This window comes from Pavona decussata, unplaced genomic scaffold (genome assembly GCF_977016875.1).
Source record: "Pavona decussata unplaced genomic scaffold, jaPavDecu1.1 SCAFFOLD_64, whole genome shotgun sequence".
In the NCBI taxonomy this organism is placed as follows: Eukaryota; Metazoa; Cnidaria; class Anthozoa; order Scleractinia; family Agariciidae; genus Pavona; species Pavona decussata.
Genome location: NW_028145484.1, coordinates 2,957,091 through 2,978,908, shown reverse-complemented (window position 1 = coordinate 2,978,908; position 21,818 = coordinate 2,957,091). Strand labels below are relative to the sequence as shown.

Sequence of the window (21,818 nt, the reverse complement as noted above, 5' to 3'; positions counted from 1 at the left end):
TCCACATTAAATTTTGCTAGAAGTGACTGTTTATGACTGTAGAAATGATAGATCATTTTTCAAAAAAATAACCCTTAATATGTCAGAATTTATTTTTAATTTGATTTGTGATCTGACTTACAAGAGGTTTGACTGTTTGACTGCTTCATTTTTTATTTGCCATTAACCAAAAAATACAACATAAATACATTAAAGATGATACACAATATTCCTACTAAACTATTTACAAGATGAAATGTGTTAAAGGCTAGGAAGCCTATATAGAAGCCTGGGGCTTATTAACTATAGGCGTCCTGGAACTATAGGATAAACCATAGAAGTTAATGGTACTGAATGAAAATTCCAATTAATTTTTTTTTAAAAGAAGAAAAAAAAAAAAGAAAAAGGTGTGTAGCTCAACAAAGAGTCAATTTAACTTAGAAAGAAGGAATTTTCTAAGTCTTTTGCCAAACTGATACTTTCACTGTTTTGAATTTCACGACTAAGCGAGTTGAAAAGCGTAGGACCTTGAAACCGAATTGAGAATTTTCGAAGATTAGTTCGACAATAAGGTATATAGTAAAGGTTGGAATTTCTTTTATTATAAGAATGTATCTGGCTCGCAAGAGTAAACATATCGCGAAAAAAATTTGGAAGTAAGCTTCTTTTAAAAAGATACATAAATTTACCTATTTGGTATAAATAAATGTCAGAGAATTTTAAAACCTCCTGTTCTTTAAAAAGAACACCAGTATGAGCATCAAAAGAAACTTTAGATATTATTCTGATTATCTTCTTTTGCAGAACAATAATAGATTTAAATTAGACTGATATGTCGATCCCCACACAGAAACACAATAAATTAAGTAAGGGTAAACTAGACTATAGTACAAGGAGCGTAAGGAGGTTTTGGGAAGGCAAAAACTAGACTCATAAATAATACCTATTGATTTTGATATTTTTCTAGAAACACTAAGAATGTGAGGCTTCCATGACAAATGCTCATCGAGGATAACACCTAAATTACTATCTCTTTCACATGTTCAATTGCATTGTTGTCAATTTGAATAGATATATCAAGTGTTTTCCTCCTTTGGGGTGGTCTAAAAACCATAAAATTTGATTTTTTAAAGTTAATGGACAGCTTGTTTGCTCGACACCATTGAGTTAATTTAAGCATTTCAGAATTCAAGATTCCAGGAAGCAAGTTAAAATCTTTGTGGGAGAAAAATATGTTTGTATCATCTGCAAAAAGAATAAAATCCACGACCTTTGACACGTTACACAGATCATTTAAATATAGAGTAGAAAGAGTAGGGGACCTAGTATAGAACCCTGGGGCACCCCGCACTTAATTTTGCAAGACTCCGTACTGACACCATTTAATTCCACATATTGTTGTCTATTGCTTAGATAGCTTTCGAACCCTCTCAGTGAAGTGCCACGAGCACCATAATGCTCTAATTTTGAAATCAAAATGTTATGATCAACGGTGTCAAAGGCCTTGGACAAGTCTATAAAAATACCAACTGTGCATTCCTTATTGTCAATGGCGGAAGAGATTTTGTCATATAAACAAGTAAGAGTATAAGCGCTAGCGGTGGAGTGATGCTTGCGAAAACCATACTGATTGTCAGAGAGAATGTTATGATTATTAAGAAACCTTAAAAGACGATTGTACATTACTCTCTCATTGCTTACTACAGTACATTAACAATATTGGTTTTATTTTATTTCTTTTCAGAATGCAATACTTAAACTGCACAGACCGCTGAAGAAACAGCTACTTCAAAGACACCTATGACTCATTCATTCCACAAAAGATATTGTGTACTCAATTCATACGCATAGAAGCTTACTCTTCAGCAGGGAAACTTGGGATCATAAGGAGCTTTTTTATCATTGACTTGAATTTCATTTTATTTTTACCAAGTGATAACAATTCCACCTACGTATACAGGAGGTACATGTAAACATCTACCTGAGGGAGGTCATGATGTTTATAGCACCATGCAAGTATGTATTATAATAGGGAAGAATTGACTTGAAGGAAACTTATGAATTTTAAGGGGCTTTTGCACTTCATGCACAAGGCCCTCAAATTTGGAATGACAACCCTCTTGATTTAGGTAATTCGCTTACTATCTGGAATTGTAGACAAAAACTTAGAGATTACTTCCAATCAAATTGTGAATTCATGTCCTTTTGAACTCACGTATACACGGCTTAGCTTAATTTAATATTTTATTTGTTATTTATTTAATTTTTTTTCATTTAAGTTATTATTATTATTATTATTATTATTATTTTCACCACTATTATTAACATTAATATTTATCTATTTATTTATTTATTTATTTGTAAACTGTAAAGTAATTGCACCATTTTGACCAATCTCCTGTACGAATTGTGCCATATAAGCCCCCGGCTTTGGCATCTCAATATTGATTTACAGGTATTACTTATTACCATGCACTCTCTTGTACTATCATTATGAATAAAGAGCATTATATATTACATTGTCTCAGTTGTTCAATAATTATTGTATTCAAACAGAAGAAAAAAAAAGAGCAAAGTCCAAATTCTCCAATGCCAAAGGTACAGTGTAAATTCAGTTCAATTTCTCTACCCCAGCCAAATTCAATTCCCTTCTTCCCAGGCATGGTACATGGTCAAATGCCATGTGGGAGGGGGGGGGGACAAGGCATTTATTTTTTGTTCAAATTTGACTTGTTCTCCAACTCATGACAATGTTCCACCCGTATTTAGAAGCATAGAGCTTACTTGATAACAAATGACACGTCATGAGCTTAAAACATGAAAATGAAAACATTTAGGGGTGGTCATTTGGATCTTTTGAAAAGCACACTCAAAGGTTCATGGCATGGCTCAATTTCATTTTGACCTTTACTTGAGGTACTGATTTGTTGACTTACAAAATAATAGCTCTTTATGTCATATCTTTTTGACTCAATAGCCATAAAGGTTAGCAACCATAACTGTAATTGAATATGGATATTTGAAAGATACATTTCAATATCAGGTGAAAGATTAAGTAGAAGAAAGACCCTCAGTTATATTTTTGGGATTTCTTTTCACAACAGCTTAAGGACGGTGCCTACTAATAGCAAAGTATTTTTGCACGGTTTATCACTATGCGGGAAAAGCAGATCTTGGTAGCGGGTATTGAGAGCCAAATTTAAGGAAATTGGGGGTAACCACGCATTTTTTAGAGATAACCAAGCAACAATTATTCTAAAAAGCAGCAAAATACAAAGCAATGTAGGGCGCTTTTTTCCAAATTAAAGCTTTATTACCTCTGAAAAATGCATGATTTCCCCCCAATTTTCTTTTTGGAAACCAAAATCACTTGCTAAGTTCTGCTTTCTCCGCATAGTTTTAAAGTGCGCAAAAATATCCCTGTAATAGTAGGCACCACCCATAGGAAACCCGAGTATCTCCAGATGCACGGAACATATGCGCAGTAACAATAGTAGGCACCGTCCTTAAGTTCTAGAAAGGACTAAGAATCTTTCTTCCAATTAAACATTACTTAAAAATGTTGATCATTTTGTATCTTTGTACTCTAAGTGGTACATATATACCAATCTACACAATTTCCTGCCAGAGAGGAACAAAATTATGACCATTTGCATCCAATCCATCATTACATGGGAGATCCTCTGTCAATTAACCCTACAAACTTGAATATCAAATTTTACATAATTTTGCCACATGACGAGAGGTCAAGCTTGACAATAACAGTTCAACAACATCTGTTGTACACAATGTCTTTTGAGGAATTGATGAGTCATAGGTGTCTTTGAAGTAGCAGTTTCTTCAGCGGTCTGCACAGTTTAAGTATTGAATTCTGAAAAGAAATAAAAGAAAACCAATATTGTTAATGTACTGTAGTACCGTAAGCAGTCAAACAGTCAAACCTCTTGTAAGTGATCACAAATTAAATTAAAATAAATTCTGACATATTGAGGGTTATATTTTTAAAAATGATCTATCATTTCAACAGTCATAAACAGTCACTTCTAGCAAAATTTAATGTGGAAATTACAGGTTGATGGGGTCAACCAAGAAAAAACGACAACAACAACAAGAAAACAATTGCCTTTAATCATCATAACAGCTATTATGCTATTTTAATGCACCTGCATTTTTTCTATTTAAACCCATAACACCTCTCACAGCAAATCTTTATGGCCGTAAAATTGTTTCATTAGATGAATATAAATGGCCCAGCATAGGTCAGTGTGTTGCCAAAAAATAATATTGATAATAATATTATATTCCATGTTATGAGTGTAAATAACAAAATGAGAAAACTCTCATTAATCTCATTCTAGTGAGATTAAAAGGCTTTTTAAATAATAATAATAATAATAATAATAATAATAATAATAATAATAATAATTCTTTATAAATAAATTTGTTCTAAAACGGCATGTACACGAAATGCAAAAGCCCCTTAAGATTCGTAAGCTTTCTTCAAGTCCGTCCTTCCTTATTATAATACCATAACCTCCCTTAGGTAGATGTTTACCTCCTATGGGCGGATGTTATAAGTTGGTAAAAATGAAAATATTTATGAAATTCAAGTCAATGATAGAAAAGCTCCTTATGATCCCAAGTTTCCCTGCTAGAGAGTAAGCTTCTATGTCTATGAATTGACTTTTATAATACACAAGTTATAAAATATACACTGTAAGCCACTGTACCTCCCCCACACGACCCCACAAGCTAACAGCTTTAATTATCATCGTGTTTAAATAAAGATTATGTATGTATGTATGTATGTATGTTAACCTCCTGTAGGCGGAGGTTATGAGTTGGTAATAAAATTAATGAAATGACACTCAGGTCAATGATTAGAAAAGTTCCTGCAAGATTGTAAGTTTTAATGCTTGCAAATAAGCTTTCCATGTGTACGATTGTGCCAGTATAACACATACGATACAAACGTGGTGCTATAAAACGTACCTCCCTTAGGTCGATGTTAACCTCCCGTAGGCCGATGTTAACCTCCTTTAGGTCGATGTTAACCTCCCGTAGGTCGATGTTATTACGTGAGCAAATCTTGACTGTTTTCATAGTTCCACGTTTCTTCCACAAATCGAACGTAAAATCCTTGAGGTCAGTGTTCAGACGCCGAGAAACGAAAGTGGAAAGAACTCTGTATTCTACCATAACGAGTCCTAACAAACGTTCGAAGTCTTTATTTCCCCGACGTCGTCCGCCGTTACTACTGAAAGAGAGTGAATGCAAGTCAATTTCCGGTATAATCGGATCTCGGTTCGTGGCTGCTCCGAAGAATAACCTGATGACGTCACCTCCCTTAGGCCGATGTTATGTTTTCTTAACCGGTTTCTTGTGTCATTCAGAAATGGGAAAAACCGCTGGATTTTTTAGCTTGAAGGCTCGTTTTTAGTCCTTTGGGCATTCACTTCGGGGAGCCACCGAAAACGTGTTGAATAAGTTCGGTTTCATTCGTTTGGAAAAAGGTGAGATCTTTTGGATGAGGACCTAAAGCGACTTCAAAGGAATGGAACAATAGCGCAATTATGCGACCACGAGCGGCAGAGTTTATTATCGTATCCTTTTGTTCTTGATGTGTGAATAATGCACTGGTCAATTGAAACCCCCACCCCCCCGGACCCGGGACAGGTAGGGGGATTTGACAAAGGCCCTGATCAAATCATACCAAAACCCCCAGTCCCTGGGGAAAATCTTGAGATCAAATTCCCCTCCCCCTGAGAACAAATTGGCAAGGGATTAAAAAAAAAACCAAAACAAAAAGAAACCGTTCACACTGAATTAATCAGGGGCAAAATATACTTTAATAAGGCAATAGTTTTCTTTTAAAACATCTTTACAAAAATTTGTTGTGGATCATTAAATTTTGCAAGAATTTTACAACAGAGCATTTCTGAACAGTTGTAGCTTTGAAAATGTTAAACAGCACATTCAGTGTAAAGCCGCTTTCGACTTGGTGCATCCACAAGTCCCATACATTCGAAATGGAACCACTCTATAGGGCAGCCAGGATTATCACAAGCAATCATATTGGGTACAAGAGCAACATGCCTGCACGGCTTCCTTAAGCGCTATTTGAGCCTTTTTTATAATTTGGCTCTCATGGGTATATCTTTGACTGACCACCCTCAGTGTAACATATGAGGGTAAGGTCTTTGTAGATTTCTTTAAGCAATGGTTGTTTCTCTATTAAATGCCAGGCTTTCATGAGGTTTGTTTTAAGTTTGGCACTGCTGGGTTAAGTGATGTGTAACGAAAGGCAAGATTCATTTGTTCTCCTTTGGTTTTTGAAGGAGTGCTAGTTTCCTGTTTTCAAGTTGCACTTCTGAGAGGGTCCTTTGAACAAGGTTCTCGGGATAACCTCTTTCCTGTAGGCGTGATTAAGGATTTTAAATTTACTCTTCAAATATGTTTTTAGAAGATTTTGTTCTGAGAAGTCTCAGTGCTTCGCCTTTGATGAAGCCTTTTTTGACCCCTGGTGGGTGGCACGAAGAGAAGTGCGTATATTGAAATGTTTCAGTAGGTTTGAAGTGCATACGTACATCAAGAACTGGATAATTTGCTCCTGAATCTTTCACCTATATACATGTTTGTATCCAGAAATGTTTCTGTTTCTGAAAATTCAGCCGTAAATTTAATTGTGGGGTGGTGTTTGTTTGCTTGCTCAATGAACTGCATTGTCTCCTCGCCTTAAAGTCCAGAGGGAAAATATGTCGTCTATTTATCGTTTCCAAATGGGCGGTTTTAAAATCTCAGTTTCAACCTTAGCTATGAGATTTTGGCAAAGGCGACTGCCATTTTTGTATCTATGGCTGCACCATGGGTTTGTAGGCAGAGTTTTCCATAGAGCTGGAATGAATTTTCTTCTTCCGTTTGAATTGTCTTTAAACCAAATTTTGCGAAGCATTTTGTCAATAATCAGCCAATATGGATGGCGCGAAAATGACAACGTGCAACGTGCAACTTTGATACCAGTCAACCCCCTGATTCCCCCGAGGTGGAGACATATAAAGAAGCAAAACACATCATATCTACCACCCCCAGGGGACAGATCTCTCATCAAAAGTGCTTATATGCCCCTATTATTCCCCTATCTGTCCCGGGTCCGGGGGGGTGGGGGTTTCAATTGACTAGTGCATAAACTGCATAGAATGACTTGGGATTTTACATGCATTTAGTTTTTTTCGCAAAACGTTTCCAAGTTCGATATGTATTTATGAAAATAGAGCATTTTGAGAGCTTCAAAAAGAGATCTTGAACGAGGCTTTTTGGTCAATGTAGGCCGAAGTTCGATGTTTGTTTGTTGATCGGCAGTTCGAACTGCAAAGTTAATTTATGCGAAGCCGTCTTCTTCCGACGCGTGTGTGAATTCCCGAAGGTATTATTGCAGAGAGTCCTGAATGAAATTTAAGTTCATCCCAAAAACGTTGCTTTTTTATTTGTATTTTTTTTAATGAGAAGGTCGATTTGACGGCTGTAAAATGTGGTCTGAATGAGTTCCTGTGGTCGAGATTTCCCCGGGGGGGGGGGGGGTACTCCTCGGAATTCTTGGTGGGGGTGTGCCGCCCGGGTCTTCAAATCCCGACCCTATTTCAGACCCAAACATGCCATTTTCCACACCCGTTTTCAGACCTGACCTCTAAAATTCATACCCGTTTTCAGACCTGATAATTATGCATCAGTGCCGAACGGAAGTTGACGCAAGGAGTAAAAGTAAGCTGGAATGACATAGTTTATCTATTTCTTTTTCTCGCTATCAGTTAGTCGTTACAGTTACGTACTGAGAAGAAAAATATGTTTGTAAGCTTTCGTAAATGTTTCCCGCCCCAAAAACCCGACCCGATTTCAGACCGTAATTGTCCAAATCTATACCCGTTTTCAGACCAAAACGGCTCAAAAACCATACCCTTTGGGGCGGCACATACCTATATACCTTATATAGGGGAGTATCCCCCCCCCCCCCGGGGAGATTTCTCAGTGATGCGCCATCCGGACAGTTCCGCAGCCGACTCCTCCTGGCAAGATTTCCGCACGGCCCCATACATTAATTATGTATACATTTTGCTCCACCTTCTCGTTTAGATTTTGAATTATTGAAGTTATTCCCTACAGAGTAAAAAAGTTGTTTGATGAATTTCACTTTCTTCTTTAAATAAATCAAATGAAGCCTGGACTTTTTATATTACTGCAAACGCTGAGCATCCTGAGTTCTTGATATTAACAGCCATGTTTACGTTTGATATTCGAGATCGTTCCGATAAGCGCGTGCTTGACCATAAGCATAAAATAAACTTTAAAAGTTTAGAGATTATCAAAAAAAAGTTGCAGTCCGACAGCTTTAAAAAGTTTTTTTGTGAATCGAACTGAGCTATTGTTCGTTCTCAGATGATAAACAAAAGGAAATTGCCACACATTTCCTCAAAGGGCCTTCAGATTTCTATAGCGGTCTTACATTCCCGAGTGACATCCGACGTGAACACGGTTATTACACCGATGAATCGGCAATGAGTCTAAACAATATGTAGCCGCCGGAGGCAAACACTTCTAATACACGCAATTTATTTTAAACTCTTTCACTTGTCGGCTGCCCGGGAGGGCTGAACATACAGTGTCACTGACGAGGCGAAAGTAGAAACAGTGTCACTGACGAGGCGACAGTACAAATTGCTAGCAGACTGCAGTAACTGCGGATAACTAAGCGAAGCGCTTCTCGTTGAAAGTTCAACGTATAATGAACAGAAAATGTCATTTCAGCAAAGTGTCACTTGCAAAATGCAAATTATTAACCTTAAATTCCCGCGCAAAAACAGGCCTAGGGGAATACTAATTGAGGCCACTATAACAATCGGGTGTTAGATCCAACATTCCGGCCCCTAAGTGAGAGATACTAATCGAATCACTTACAATGAATGCCTGTAGGATCTACACACATATACGCCTGACAAAAACGCCGAGTACAATCTCGAAAACTAAGTTGAGCAAACAAGCGCGGAAGAGGAAAAACATAAAACAAATCTAAATTGCACGATGCGAATTACGCATCCTAGTACGATTGCTTATCTAGAAAGGTATCATGCGAAAGTCTCTAGATCTTAGTGTCTCTCATCCTGTTTGTGTCCCCTTGCTCCACTAGCAGGCATAGCTTGTCAACAGGTCTCTCGTACACAGCTGATTTGGTCCGGACTTTTGCTCGCCGAACGAAACCTCTCTTGTCGGGAAAGACTTCCTGTATCCTTCCCAATGGCCACGAACTGCGATGCGAGGTCTCACTCGCGACCAACACGACGTCCCCAACTGCCAAATTCCTCTGAGGGTGCACCCACTTTTGCCTGAGTTACAAAAGAGGGAGATACTCCTTGCTCCACCTTTTCCAGAAAATGTCGGCTAGGTATTGTACTTGCCTCCAACGACGACGCGACAGCAAATCTTCTTTCCTGAACAAACCAGGTGGTAAAGGAACTTCAGATTTGAGCAACAACAAGTGGGGCTCCAAGTCGTTCGGATCACTGGGCACAACTGTGATGGGCCGACTATTCATTATACTTTCTACTTCACACATTAGTGTAGATAGACTCTCATCATCCGTGACCTGCTCACGTAACAAAGCTTGAAGAATCTTGCGAGCAGTCCGAATGCATCTCTCCCAGATGCCACCAAAATGACAACCATAAGGGGAGTTGAAGCACCACTTGACGTTCTTCTGTAGCAGAGAGCTATGGATACTCTGATGGTTCCAGCCAGAAATAGCATCGCGCAACTCTCGATCTCCGCTCGTGAAATTCGTCCCGTTGTCTGAGTGAATCACCTCCACTTGTCCTCTCCTTACTATGGAGGGGAATATTGGACAAAAATGTGATTGGATCGTACCGTATTGCTTTGTATTCGGTGATGCTATGAATCTACCAGTACGGTACTATGTCGTACCCGGTAGGATTTTATATCGAAACAGCGATGGTATTATATCGTACTCAGTAACACAATTAATCCTTCGACATGCTATTATATCGTACCCGATGATGATATGTCGTACCCAGTGATGCTATATCGTACCCTTATGTCGTACCCGGTGATGCAATGTCGTACCCGGTGATGCTATATCGTACCCTTATGTCGTACGCGGTGATGCAATGTCGTACTCGGTGATGCAATGTCGTACCCGGTGATTCAATGTCGTATCCAGTAGTGATGCCCCATCGTAGATGCCGGCAAACATTACGGGTTTATTTTGCTTAGAAAGATCACATGATATTTTCGTAGGCGGCCATTTTTTTTTTTTTTTTTTTAACTTTGGCGAGAAGTCGGTATAGAACAACCAAATTTTGAATTATCACCAAAATATGGAATGTCAACATCAGTCACCCTTTCAGCTGGTTAGCGTAAACATCAGAGCAGTGTTGAGTGATGTTATAAATAAGTTAGAAAGTACAGAGTACAGTGGAACCTCGATTTAACGAAGTCGCTGGGGACCGGCCAAATTTGTTCGTTAAATTGAGGGTTCGTTATATCGAAAACCTCGACATAACGAACTTGAGGGGAAACCACCAAAATGTTCGTTATATCGAGGTCATAGTTAATGATTGATGTTCAACACAGGTGACTTCTGTCACCCAATTCAATGCAATTTTCGTCACCCAGAAGTGCCGCGTTTTGAGATGCAATTCATTAAGCATGTTGGCTTTCAGTAGCAATTATTTTCACTTTTGAGCAGACGCGCAGCTTTTGTTTACAAAAAAAGGACACTTTCAGAGTGTTGATCTGTTCAGCGTTTATCTTCTGTCGCGTGTTGACATAGTAATTCGTTATATCGAGGTTCTATTCCATACATTTTACTCTAACTTTGGCCGGAACATAGAATATCGTTCGTTATATTGAGGAATTCGTTAAATAGAGGTTTGTTAAATCGAGGTTCCACTGTATAGCAACAACGTTAACATCGACTTTGCAAGATACAAGATTGACTGGGTTTGTGCTCTGCTGTTGAGGTTAGCGGGGAACTTTAGAAGACTCAGTTCTTAGGAATTTACTTGACGGCAACAGATTCATTACTGAATCAGTGCTCGATGTACGCACTCACTACCAAGCTACTGAGACATTACAGTACACACATTTCTCCTTGTATCACCCACCAGGAGTAAAAAGAGGTTTCATAGGAGAGGCCCTCGGACTTCTCCGAACAAGCTCAACAAAAGAAACATTTGAAGAAAAAATCAAACATTTCGAATCACGATGGCTATCGAAAAAATCTAGTGCAGAGAACTCTCTCAGAAGTGATTTTTGGGAATAGAAAACAGGCCCTTCAACAAAAACCTCGCACAAACAAGAGAATCTTGCCTTTTGTCACGCAATACCAGCCATCAGTTACTAACTTGAAACAAATACTAATGGAAAACTGGCATTTAATACAACGACAACCATTGCTCAGAGAAATTTACAAGGAACCTCCTCTAATTTCATACAAAAGAGGTAGGTCTCTCAAGGATATACTAGTGAGAGCAAAACTCACTGAAAACTCTAAACACGCACGTGAGAGTCGCGCAGTCCTGTCACTATTTATAAAATATTGCTCATGTTCGCCGCTCGTGGATCCAGTCACCGAGTTTTCTAGTTCCTGTAATGCATTCCTGGCATTTCGCAAAATTTCCATCTTTCTGGAGAGAACATTTGCCTCAGAAGTTTGCTCCGACATTTTTCAAAAGCTCTGACAAACCTAGCTATGGAGGAGCAGACGACGCGAAGAGCAAGTCATATCACGTGATGTCAACTTCCCGCCTTTTCTCGTAAGAAAACCCCGCTGACAATGCTGTTCGCCGGCATCCGGACGTTTTACGATATGGCATCACCGCGTACGACATTGCATCACCGAGTACGACATTGCATCACCGGGTACGATATAGCATCACCGGGTACGACATTGCATCACCGGGTACGACATAAGGGTACGATATTAGCATCACTGGGTACGACATATCATCATCGGGTACGATATAATAGCATGTCGAAGGATTAATTGTGTTACTGAGTACGATATAATACCATCGCTGTTTCGATATAACATCCTCCCGGGTACGACATAGTACCGTACTGGTAGATTCATAGCATCACCGAATACAAAGCAATACGGTACGATCCAATCACATTTTTGTCCAATATTCCCCTCCATACCTTACGATGAAACGACGCAAAGCCAATTCGAAACGGAACCCGGTTACTTCGTTCCATGACCACTTCGTTCCAAACCACTTCGTTCCATCCTTTGGCCACTTCGTTCCACCAAAGTTTCATCGTTCCAACGAATAGTCACTTCGTTCCAAGTGTAAACTAAGCGAGTAAACTTCTACGTAATCTTACATGGATCAGGGATCATAGCAACCAATCATATCAGACTTCAGTAAAGATGAACCTGCTTCGAAAAAACTATCCTTTATTAACTTTATTTGTTAGTTTCAGACTGACGAAGATGCGAAATCATGTTTAGATTGAACATAAACGTGAAAAGATGTGCAACCACGCGTTGATCATAGCAACCAGTAGTTAAAACTTTTTTGCCCAGTCAAATCAACTTTCAGCTATCTTCCCGATCATCAGTTAGTCATCTTTGGAACGAAGTGACTATTTGGTGGAACGACGTGGCCAAAGGATGGAACGAAGTGGTTTGGAACGAAGTGGTCATGGAACGAAGTGGCCGTAATTCATAGAAACGAGTCGGTGTCTAGACTGTGCGCAATTTCTATATGAACAGCTCGAATAGCTAGACATGTAAAAAATTACCCCATATCTCTTAACGAGGCTCCGCCCACGACGGACTAGGAAGGGCCCAAAACAATCAATACCAACCGACGTGAAAGGAGGTTTGTCGGGCGTCACACGATCCTCGGGGAGGTCGGCCATCTTCTGGGAGCACGGTGGTGCTTGTCGACGTCTACAGCTCACGCACTTCGACAGGACTTGTGCCTTGGCGATTTCGGTTTCCAAAGTCAAGCGCTCTTGCTGTTGGCGTAACTGAAATTTCTGTTCTTCTAACAACTGACGCTTCTTGAAAGCTGCAGCTTCGGCTTGAAGTTCTGCTGCGCGAGCGGCTTCTTTTGCTCTTGCTGATGATATTGACGAGGAACTACTTCTACTTGAACGCCGCGATCCCTTGGACGCCTTAGATCGGCCGGACTGACTGACAGAGTCTTCAGGATTTATCTGCAAATGTAACCGTGCTGCTTCATCTGCCCTTCTAATCCAGTCCTGAACCCTATCGTTGAACGCGTTCATTCGCTGAAACTACTCGTGACATTCAACTTTGCTACGCTCGTCCACAAGATTCCGCAAATAATTGAAATTAGCATCTTTAAAAGCTTCGAAGGCAGCCAAGTATCCGGTAAACTTCTCCTTTACGTGATGAACGTTTTCCTAACGCTTCGATTTCGTTCTTCCTGGCAGTAACCGTCGACAGATGACCAGATCTTGAATTCTTAAGTTGCAGAAGCTTCTCACCAAGAGCACCATCTTGATCGAGTGTTTTACTCAGCGTCTTTGGACGGGTGGTAATACGAAATTCGGTTTCTCCGATCCCATTGTCGTCTCCATCCATCGCGGGATACTCGAACAATTTTAAATGATGTAACCGCCGGAGGCAAACACTTCTAATACACGCAATTTATTTTAAACTCTTTCACTTGTCGGCTGCCCGGGAGGGCTGAACATACAGTGTCACTGACGAGGCGAAGAAGTAGGTTTAAAATTGTTGTGGCGCGTTTAGACGAAACTTCCAGTAGAAATTGCTAGCAGACTGCAGTAACTGCGGATAACTAAGCGAAGCACTTCTCGTTGAAAGTTCAACGTATAATGAACAGAAAATGTCATTTCAGCAAAGTGTCACTTGCAAAATGCAAATTATTAACCTAAATTCCCGCGCAAAAACAGGCTTAGGGGAATACTAATTGAGACCACTATAACAATCGGGTGTTAGATCCAACACAATAGCATGAGTATATGAATACTTAACGACCCACAAAACGTGGGTACACACTTAAATCGACGTGGAGTTGTCATGGGATCGCTTCCAACATGGCAGTTCTTGGGGCAGATGGGTAAGTAAAATTATATTCTTTTGGCAAATAGTGTAGCAATTGTTCTTTGCTTGCAGCATATATTTGAAGATTGTATCTCTATTGTATTTCACTCTAGATCTTCAAGCAAATTCAAGCTGGATGGGTTATTTTTAACGCAGTGGCTATTCGTACGGCACCCGTACGGCGACTGGTATTTGCTATTCGTACGGGAGTCCGAAGATTTCATAGGATTTCTCTGTAATTCCTGATTCTCGCCTATCGAAATTATTATATTTACCTTTAGAAGGAATAAGCGAATCCAGTGAGTTCCCTTTCTTTGAGCGAGATAAGTTTGCGTACTCTCTGCTCACTAAGCGAACGAGCCACTCGCGACACTTCAAACTTTTTGCGAGCTTCGCACATGTCACGCAACCTCTTCTTCACAGATCAACTGGCTACAATTAGTACGCTGTAGCTTAAAATGTGCGAAAAGAATTTCTTATATCTTATAAATAGTTATAATACACTGGCTTGGATCGGGGGGTAAGTGACAACTTGGTAATTCAATGAATTTGAACTCACGTTGGTAATCCCGTACGAATTATTCGCATTTTTGCTATTCATACGGGAATTCTTCTTCCTTCTATAGTAGGCGCAGTTTCAGTCATTGCAGTGAAAATTTATACCTGTGTCAGAAGGAGAGGTGTGTTCTGTTATCTTCAACATAATTTCTGTACGGAAATGCGAGTGTCCAATAGGTAAATTCTTCCATTAAGTGAAACTCCCATTTCGCGGCTTTCTGGCCGTACGAATAGCATCACGCAGGTTGGGAATACGGGAGTCCACGGAACTGCTTAATCAGTATACCACCGGTCAGGATCAGTTGTCTGAATTTCTCAACCAGGTTAGCGATTCTTAAATTTAATGATAATTTTTACTGATACTCATAGGAATCCCAAATGAATAGCAAATACCAGTTGCTGTACGGTCTCTTCTAATCGCGTGACGTGTGCGTGAATATAGCGCAAAACAATTCCAAGTGTCGCGAGTGGCTCGTTCGCTTAGTGAGCAGAGAGTACGAAAACTTATCTCGCTCAAAGAAAGGGCACTCACTGGATTCGCTTATTCCTTCTTAAGGTAAATATAATAATTTCGATAAGCGAGAATCAGGAATTACAGAGAAATCCTATGAAATCTTCGGACTCCCGTACAAATAGCAAATACAAGTCGCCGTACGGGTGCCGTACGAATAGCCACTACGTATTTTTAAAGCGACTTTGGCGATGTTGGAAAGTGATGTCCCCTGGCTGGCGTTCATCAAGTTCTCTCCTTTTTGTTGTTTTACTTGGAGTGTCTCTGGCAGGTATTCATTCAGAGCGAAAATAATAATGCAAAAATTATGACTGAAGTTAATCTCAGCATTTTGAATATCTTGCCTCTAACACCAAGGTTTAACCCTATAAGTGCCATCGAATTTCAAGGGGGTGGTCCCGCATTGCCAAATGAAATGAAGTTTACATGTATACGCTGATTGCAAAAATACACGTCAACTAAATTCGTCACTGTACCTTCAAACTTTGTCTTCATCTATCATGCATGTTCAAAATTGAGTGAAACGTTCAGAAATAAATCAAACTTCTTTGATGCTTTTCATTCCTTCAATTCCATGCGTCTTCACGAGCATGCAAATATTACGCGTTGCAGTTTATCGAAAAAATTCATTCTCAAATGCAGACTCAAAGGAAATCCATCTCCATACGAAGAAGAAGTAGGCAATTATCATTCTATTTGCTTGGTTATATGGTTCAAATTCCGCAGAAGGAACTAAAAAAACAAGCACGAAAAATGTTCAACATCAAGATGGCGGCCACATTTTGTTTCTTCTTCGAACACAAGACGCTCAAACTCGGAAGAACTCGGTCACTCAACGACCTCAACTAACGCTGACGAAACCCCATTGGAAATACAATAAAACAGCAACGCCTATTGGCTAAGATTCAAGCAACATCCAATCAGATTGCTTGTTAGTTCGGTGGGCCGACAAGATGATGACCTCTTTTCAGTCTCGCGTCGTGGTGTAAGACTGTCAAACAAAGCACGATTCCTTCGCCATGAACTCACCAATTTCCACCGTTTTAAATGTCGAGTGCTTCTTAGAAGTTATTCTTTCGATTTGCCGCTTCAAAATGGTGAAATTTCCGTTTGAAAACGGCACACTTGAGTCCAGAACATGTTATTAACAATATGGCGCCACAATTTAATGCAGTTTTAATGAAGAAATCAAATGATGCGTTGACGTTACACAGGTAAGGGTGAGTGGGTCCCCTCCCTCGCGATATAAGCGACAAGAATGGATTTTGATTGGCCTGCTGTTGTTGAAGACAATCAGAACAATACATCCCGAGTAAGAGAGGGGAGAGTTTAATGAATAAATTAATGTACCGATTTGTGGCTACGACGAAGAAAAAAAAAAAAAAAAGAAATTGACCCGTTTTTAGACACGGTATGCCCCCTCAGGGCATCCCGCGTTAAAAAGAAATCGACCCATTTTTAGACATGGTATGCCCCCTCAGGGCATTCCGCATAAATATATCCAGCATAGGACTTATGGGTCGGTGTGCGACAAATGCAGACAGCAGACTTGCAGACCTGCAGACCAGCAGACTTGCTGACTTGCAGACTCAACATACTGGCCTTTCCAAATTCATTTTAAAAATAATATTGTGTAACCTCCACCATTCCACATCAAGCGCTGTCTGCTTAGTACGCTTTTAAGGCGACTTGGCTACTTTCAGAGGACAACCATGAAGACTTGCGCGACCTGCATACTTCCGGATTTTCGCGACTTTGGAATTTAACGAGAATTATGTGCTAGTGTTGTTGGTTCCATGGAGTGTTGCTGATTCACTATAGCTCGCGGCATTTAGTACGATCGAGGTGATATAATCCCTTGTGGAGGCATTTGTTGTTTACGAAATTTTAAGAGCTAAAATCTCGCACAGGGTTTTAAATTCAAACTAACTTTGGCATGGCGACCACCTGAGCAACACGTCAGACATATTTTTTTGCTATTCTAACTTTGAACTCGGTTATCTCGATAACCAATCAAAATATCGGAAAAGCCTTATTAATGTCTTTTGAATAACGCTGTGCAGCTAATTCGTTCTTGCCAGGCGTTGGATACCTGATAAATTCAATCCAACAGGCCTCATTCGTCGGAGCGTTTACCCGATCCTGATATTTTAGAATGTAAAATAATCACTAAAATTGTATTTTTTCTAGAACTTAGCCCTTATTATGCTGTTTGCTATATAGTTTGACAAAGTTTTCTCAAAACTGGCGCACGTACGAATTTAATTCCTGAATGACAACCGTGGAAGTAGCCAAGTATCAAAGCCGGCGTACCAAGAGGACAGCGCATGATATGTAATGGCGGAGGTTACACAATACTATTTTTAAAATGAATTGGGAAAGGCCAGTATGTTGAGTCTGCAATGCTGCAAGTCTGCAGGTCTGCATGCAAGTCTGCAAGTCTGCAGTCTGCATTTGTTGCAGTCACCGCTTATGGGTTGGGGTGTGGGGGTACTGGATGTATGGGGAGCAATCTTGTACCCAGAGTGTTCAGGCTCTTTGGCCAGCGGTTAGTTGCCTGGAGAGTCTCCAGGGCAACCTGGTTTCCTCGGAACGAGGCTAACTCCTGGGTACTGGAATTTTTTCACAGCAGCATTTCTGTAGTAATACAATGCAAGTGAAAGGCAGAGCCGTTATGGGTCAGCAAATCACACAATTTAATTTTTTGTTGATTCCCCAGTGTCTCTCTCTCCTGGCAACCAGGCTATGGCAATTGTTACACTTGATTTTTTTGGACATCTGCTGGCTTAGACAGGCTCTCCAGTACCACACCCAAGCCAACTGGGAGCTTGTCATTTTTTGATTTAGCAACATACATATAGAAGCAGGGCTGTCACTAAGATTTCAAGTTGCTGGATAAATACAACAAGTAGGCGGGGAATCAAACAGCTATTCCTATGAAAATAGCCGGGGGCCACGTTCTTAGTAACCGGGGGAAATCCCCGGCCCCCGCCTCTTAATGACAGCCCTGACTGAAGTGAAGAGATGGAAATAAAATATATGAAGTACTAAAATTACAGCCAGGAATGGGCATAATACAATCTTAAACATGTCAGACTTTGACTTAACGTTAAAACACAGTATTTACCAAAAACTTCAAAGAGAAGTTGCGACAGAAAATCTTCTGCCTTTGTCCTTTTAAAAAGACAAATAAGCCAATGCCTATCTAACAATTCACAGCTTGAACCTTTATTATTATTTTTAGTTATTATTATTAATTACCACAAATTACCATCATGCTGAACCACAGTCACCATGATGATGTTATTCTTTACATCATTTTAGAACAAATGATGGTGTACCTCACTGGACTGATACCCAGCAGGTTTTATGAAGTGCTTGGTGACAGAGATGATGCAAGATTTAAGGCACTTTTAATTTCAACTTCTTTTATCATTACTGGTACTGGTTTGGTAAGTAACTGGTAAAGTGCAAGTGCAACACTTTCATTATTATTATTATTATTATTATTATTATTATTATTCATTGATTCATGGATGTGTAGTTCCAGCAAAAATACACACTACTCCCCTCCCCTCCCCCTTGTAATAGGGATTGGAAATTTTAGGGGGTGTGGGAGGGGGTCTCAGAATTGGAGAGAGGGAGACTTATGGACTGCCCCACAGCCAATAAAATGAACTATGGGTATATTTTTATTTCTGAAGTTAATTATTCTACCTATAAGCTTAACTTAAAACTGCAGCTTGAAAACAATATTTAGGTCACTGTTCTCTACTATTTGATGGAAGGGATCAAGAGCCACTTTAAATGGGCAAAAATTTAAGGTGGCTCTTAATCCCTCCCAACAAACTTTTTTTAAACTTTGCAAAATGTTGTATAGATCTGACCAAGCTGATTTTTTTTACAAAAAGGGGGTCACAGAGCTAGTTGTTTAGTTATAACCAGTTAAAGCTAAAATTGGGAGTGTTTTTTAAAAGATCATGCTGTTTTTATGTTGAAAAATGACTAATAACTTGTTCATGAGATATTAGGCATTTCTTTAGGGTCATTACCGTTGTATCAACTGATTAATAGTGAATTCAAAGTATTTATCCATCGAAGTCTAAATAAATAAATAAATAAATAAATAAATAAATAAATAACTCAAAGAGATAGGAACTGGGAGTAATTAAGGAGGAAACTCTCGCCAACTCTAGTGCAGTCATTTATATCACATTTATATGCTTATTAACAGTATTCTAATCATGGTAATATTTATTCTAGGCAAACAGTGCTGTGAAATATATCTCAAGAGTCCTCTATATCAAGTGGCGAGGCTTCTTAACCACACGCTTACACTCTGGCTATTTCAGACATTTAGCTTACTACAAGTTGAATGTTCTTCAGGACAAGCTAGATAACATGTGAGTAAAAAAAGTATATTTTGACTGTGTTTTTATTATTTCACTTTAGTTGTAAATCTTTTGTAGTTATTGTTCGGACAGCCAATTTTCATCCATTTGTTTTTTTCAAATATTTTTGAAGTAAGCTCAGAGCATGAAGGTATCCTTGACAATCCTGTGAGTGGGAACCGCCCCTTCAGCAGCCAGCGAACAGGAACTGTAACATTACACTGAAAGGAATTCAGGAGAAAATCATACTGACCTGACCAAAGTATACTTATACCTGCACCCTTACATCAAGAGGGAGGGATGAAGGGAGCCAGAATCCGCAAAGGTTTACATGTACATTGAATGATCCGCCGAGATCAGCTCAAGCAAAGCAAATGCAAATGTGAGAAACACTGAGCAGCCCCTGCAGTCACCTCGCATGTTAGGGTCCCCCCACAGGTCACATTCACCACTGGGAAACTGCTGGATGCATTGACTGCAGGTTAACGTTGCCTAAAATATTTATTATAATAGCCACATTAAAATAACATTTCACTTAATATTTGAACATTCGGAGACATGACTTTTTCATTTATTTCTTTTAATAGTGACCAGAGAATCACCCAGGATGTGGAAAGATTTCTTAACAATTTCAGAAAATCTGTCATTATTTTTATTATTTCACCGTTCACCATTGGATATTATACCTACCAATGCTACAAAAGGTACTAACATTTGGGAAATAGGCCTTATCACGGTTTTCGATGCCATTTTGACGAGTAGGCAAACAGGCTTGAAATATAAACAGTGTTTGTATGGATCGAAATCCGATGTCAAATAATTTTCACAAAACATCACTTCTGAAAAATTCATGAATTGGAAACCTTTGGCACCAGGAAAACGATTTTAAGAAAAAAATTGGAGGGATGTAGCTGTGCCAGAAAGTGTCCAGTCGTGTTTTGAACTTGCCATACATTTGTCTGTATAGCGAACCAGCCGTGAACTGCTACTAAAAATAGTTTGTGGGAAAAAATACGGGAAAATAAATGGAAATTTCAAAGCACGACTGGACGCTTTCTGGCACCAGCTACATCTCTCCAATTTTTTTCTTAAAATCCTTTTCCTAGTGCCAAAAGTTTCCAATTCATGAATTTTTCAGAAGCGATGTTTTATGAAAATGGGGTAGAAAACCGTGATAAGGCCTATTATCACCATATCACTCAATCAGACCAGTCTGCATTAACAGAAGCATATGCATTAATATTATTTATGTAATGTTTAAAAACAAGAGCAGCAGTGTTTAATTGGGATTTAAAACCAGGAGGCGCTGCAAGTTTTTTTGAATGGCTTTTTAAACATTCCTGGAAAAGCGTGTGTCAAGAGAGTTCATAACAATGATGCTCTTGTGAACGTTGGAAATTAGCATATGAGAAAAACATTAAACACTGCATACTAATAAGGAGGAGGTTTTATCGGGTTTTAAAACCACTGCACGTGATGTTTTATCGACCATTTGATAGGTCAATGGGCTTATGAATTATTAATGAGATGTTAGTCCATCACAGGAATGTACTTGACTGTTAATGTTACTAGAGATTTTTAGGGTTTTTAAGTACAGGTCTATGTTTTAGTTCAGGGTATCTTGGTCCACTGCTAATCTATGGCTACTTCATTGCTGAAACAATAATTAACAAGCTGATAATGACACCAGTCATTACTCTGGTTGTTAAACAAGAAAAATTGGAAGGTGACTTCAGGTATGTACTTAAAAATTTATTAATTAATCAATCAATCAATCAATAAAAATAATATTATATTAATGGTATAGTACATTGTACTTTAGTGGAGAGTGGAGAGGCTGGACTTGAGGACAACAGCCGAAGACAGTCTCGATTCACACCTCACTAAAATAAAATAATTTTAATATACCAGATAATATGATCAGTGATCGCTCATGAACTGCTGGTCAAATGAGCAGTCATTAAAATTTTGAAAGCAAGTTGTTCAGTAGGTGCAGAGAGCACTCACCTCCCACCAATGTGGCAAGGGTTCGATTCCCAGATTAGGAGTCCTTGCTCTTGTCCTTGCTCCGAGAGGTTTTTCTCTGAGTACTCCGGTTTTCCCCTCTCCTCAAAAACCAACATTTCCAAATTCCGATTCTATCTGGAGAGTGTCCTCATGCTGTAAGGCACATTTGATCATCTCATCATGGAAGTTTGTGCTATACAAATTGACAAATTTGTTATTATTATTATTATTATTATCATTGATCATTTGGTCATACTGTCACATT

The 21,818-nt window shown here is 39.2% G+C and overlaps 2 protein-coding genes and 1 long non-coding RNA gene across 8 annotated transcripts in view; 2 read left to right on the top strand and 1 right to left on the bottom strand.

The window, feature by feature from the left end:
* Window positions 1–2,868: 2,868 nt before the first annotated feature.
* On the bottom strand, window positions 2,869–5,335 carry LOC146478470 (uncharacterized). The gene is made up of 2 exons (XR_014865127.1): window positions 4,972–5,335; window positions 2,869–3,850 (listed from the first exon to the last, which is right to left on the bottom strand). It is a non-coding gene; the product is annotated as an uncharacterized LOC146478470 (long non-coding RNA).
* A 7,386-nt stretch (window positions 5,336–12,721) lies between these two features.
* LOC146478467 (lysosomal cobalamin transporter ABCD4-like) overlaps window positions 12,722–21,818 on the top strand; it is a 50,152-nt gene continuing 41,055 nt past the window's right edge. For 2 of the 3 annotated variants that reach the window (XM_085112026.1, XM_085112024.1), the window contains exon 1: window positions 12,722–14,102. In XM_085112026.1, the coding sequence (XP_084968152.1) occupies window positions 14,080–14,102 (23 nt within the window). In that variant the 5' untranslated portion in view covers window positions 12,722–14,079. The remainder of the gene's footprint in view (window positions 14,103–21,818) is intronic. The other variant, XM_085112025.1, reaches the window with a different exon arrangement.
* LOC146478468 (lysosomal cobalamin transporter ABCD4-like) overlaps window positions 15,331–21,818 on the top strand; it is a 47,543-nt gene continuing 41,055 nt past the window's right edge. For 3 of the 4 annotated variants that reach the window (XR_014865125.1, XR_014865124.1, XM_085112028.1), the window contains exons 1-5: window positions 15,331–15,426; window positions 18,480–18,607; window positions 19,419–19,558; window positions 20,134–20,250; window positions 21,157–21,282. Coding sequence is in view for 1 of the 4 variants with exons in the window: in XM_085112028.1 (XP_084968154.1) it covers window positions 15,360–15,426; window positions 18,480–18,607; window positions 19,419–19,558; window positions 20,134–20,250; window positions 21,157–21,282 (578 nt within the window). In the remaining 3 variants the exon portion in view is untranslated. Of the gene's footprint in view, window positions 15,427–16,170; window positions 16,370–18,479; window positions 18,608–19,418; window positions 19,559–20,133; window positions 20,251–21,156; window positions 21,283–21,818 lie in introns of those variants that run through there. The other variant, XR_014865126.1, reaches the window with a different exon arrangement.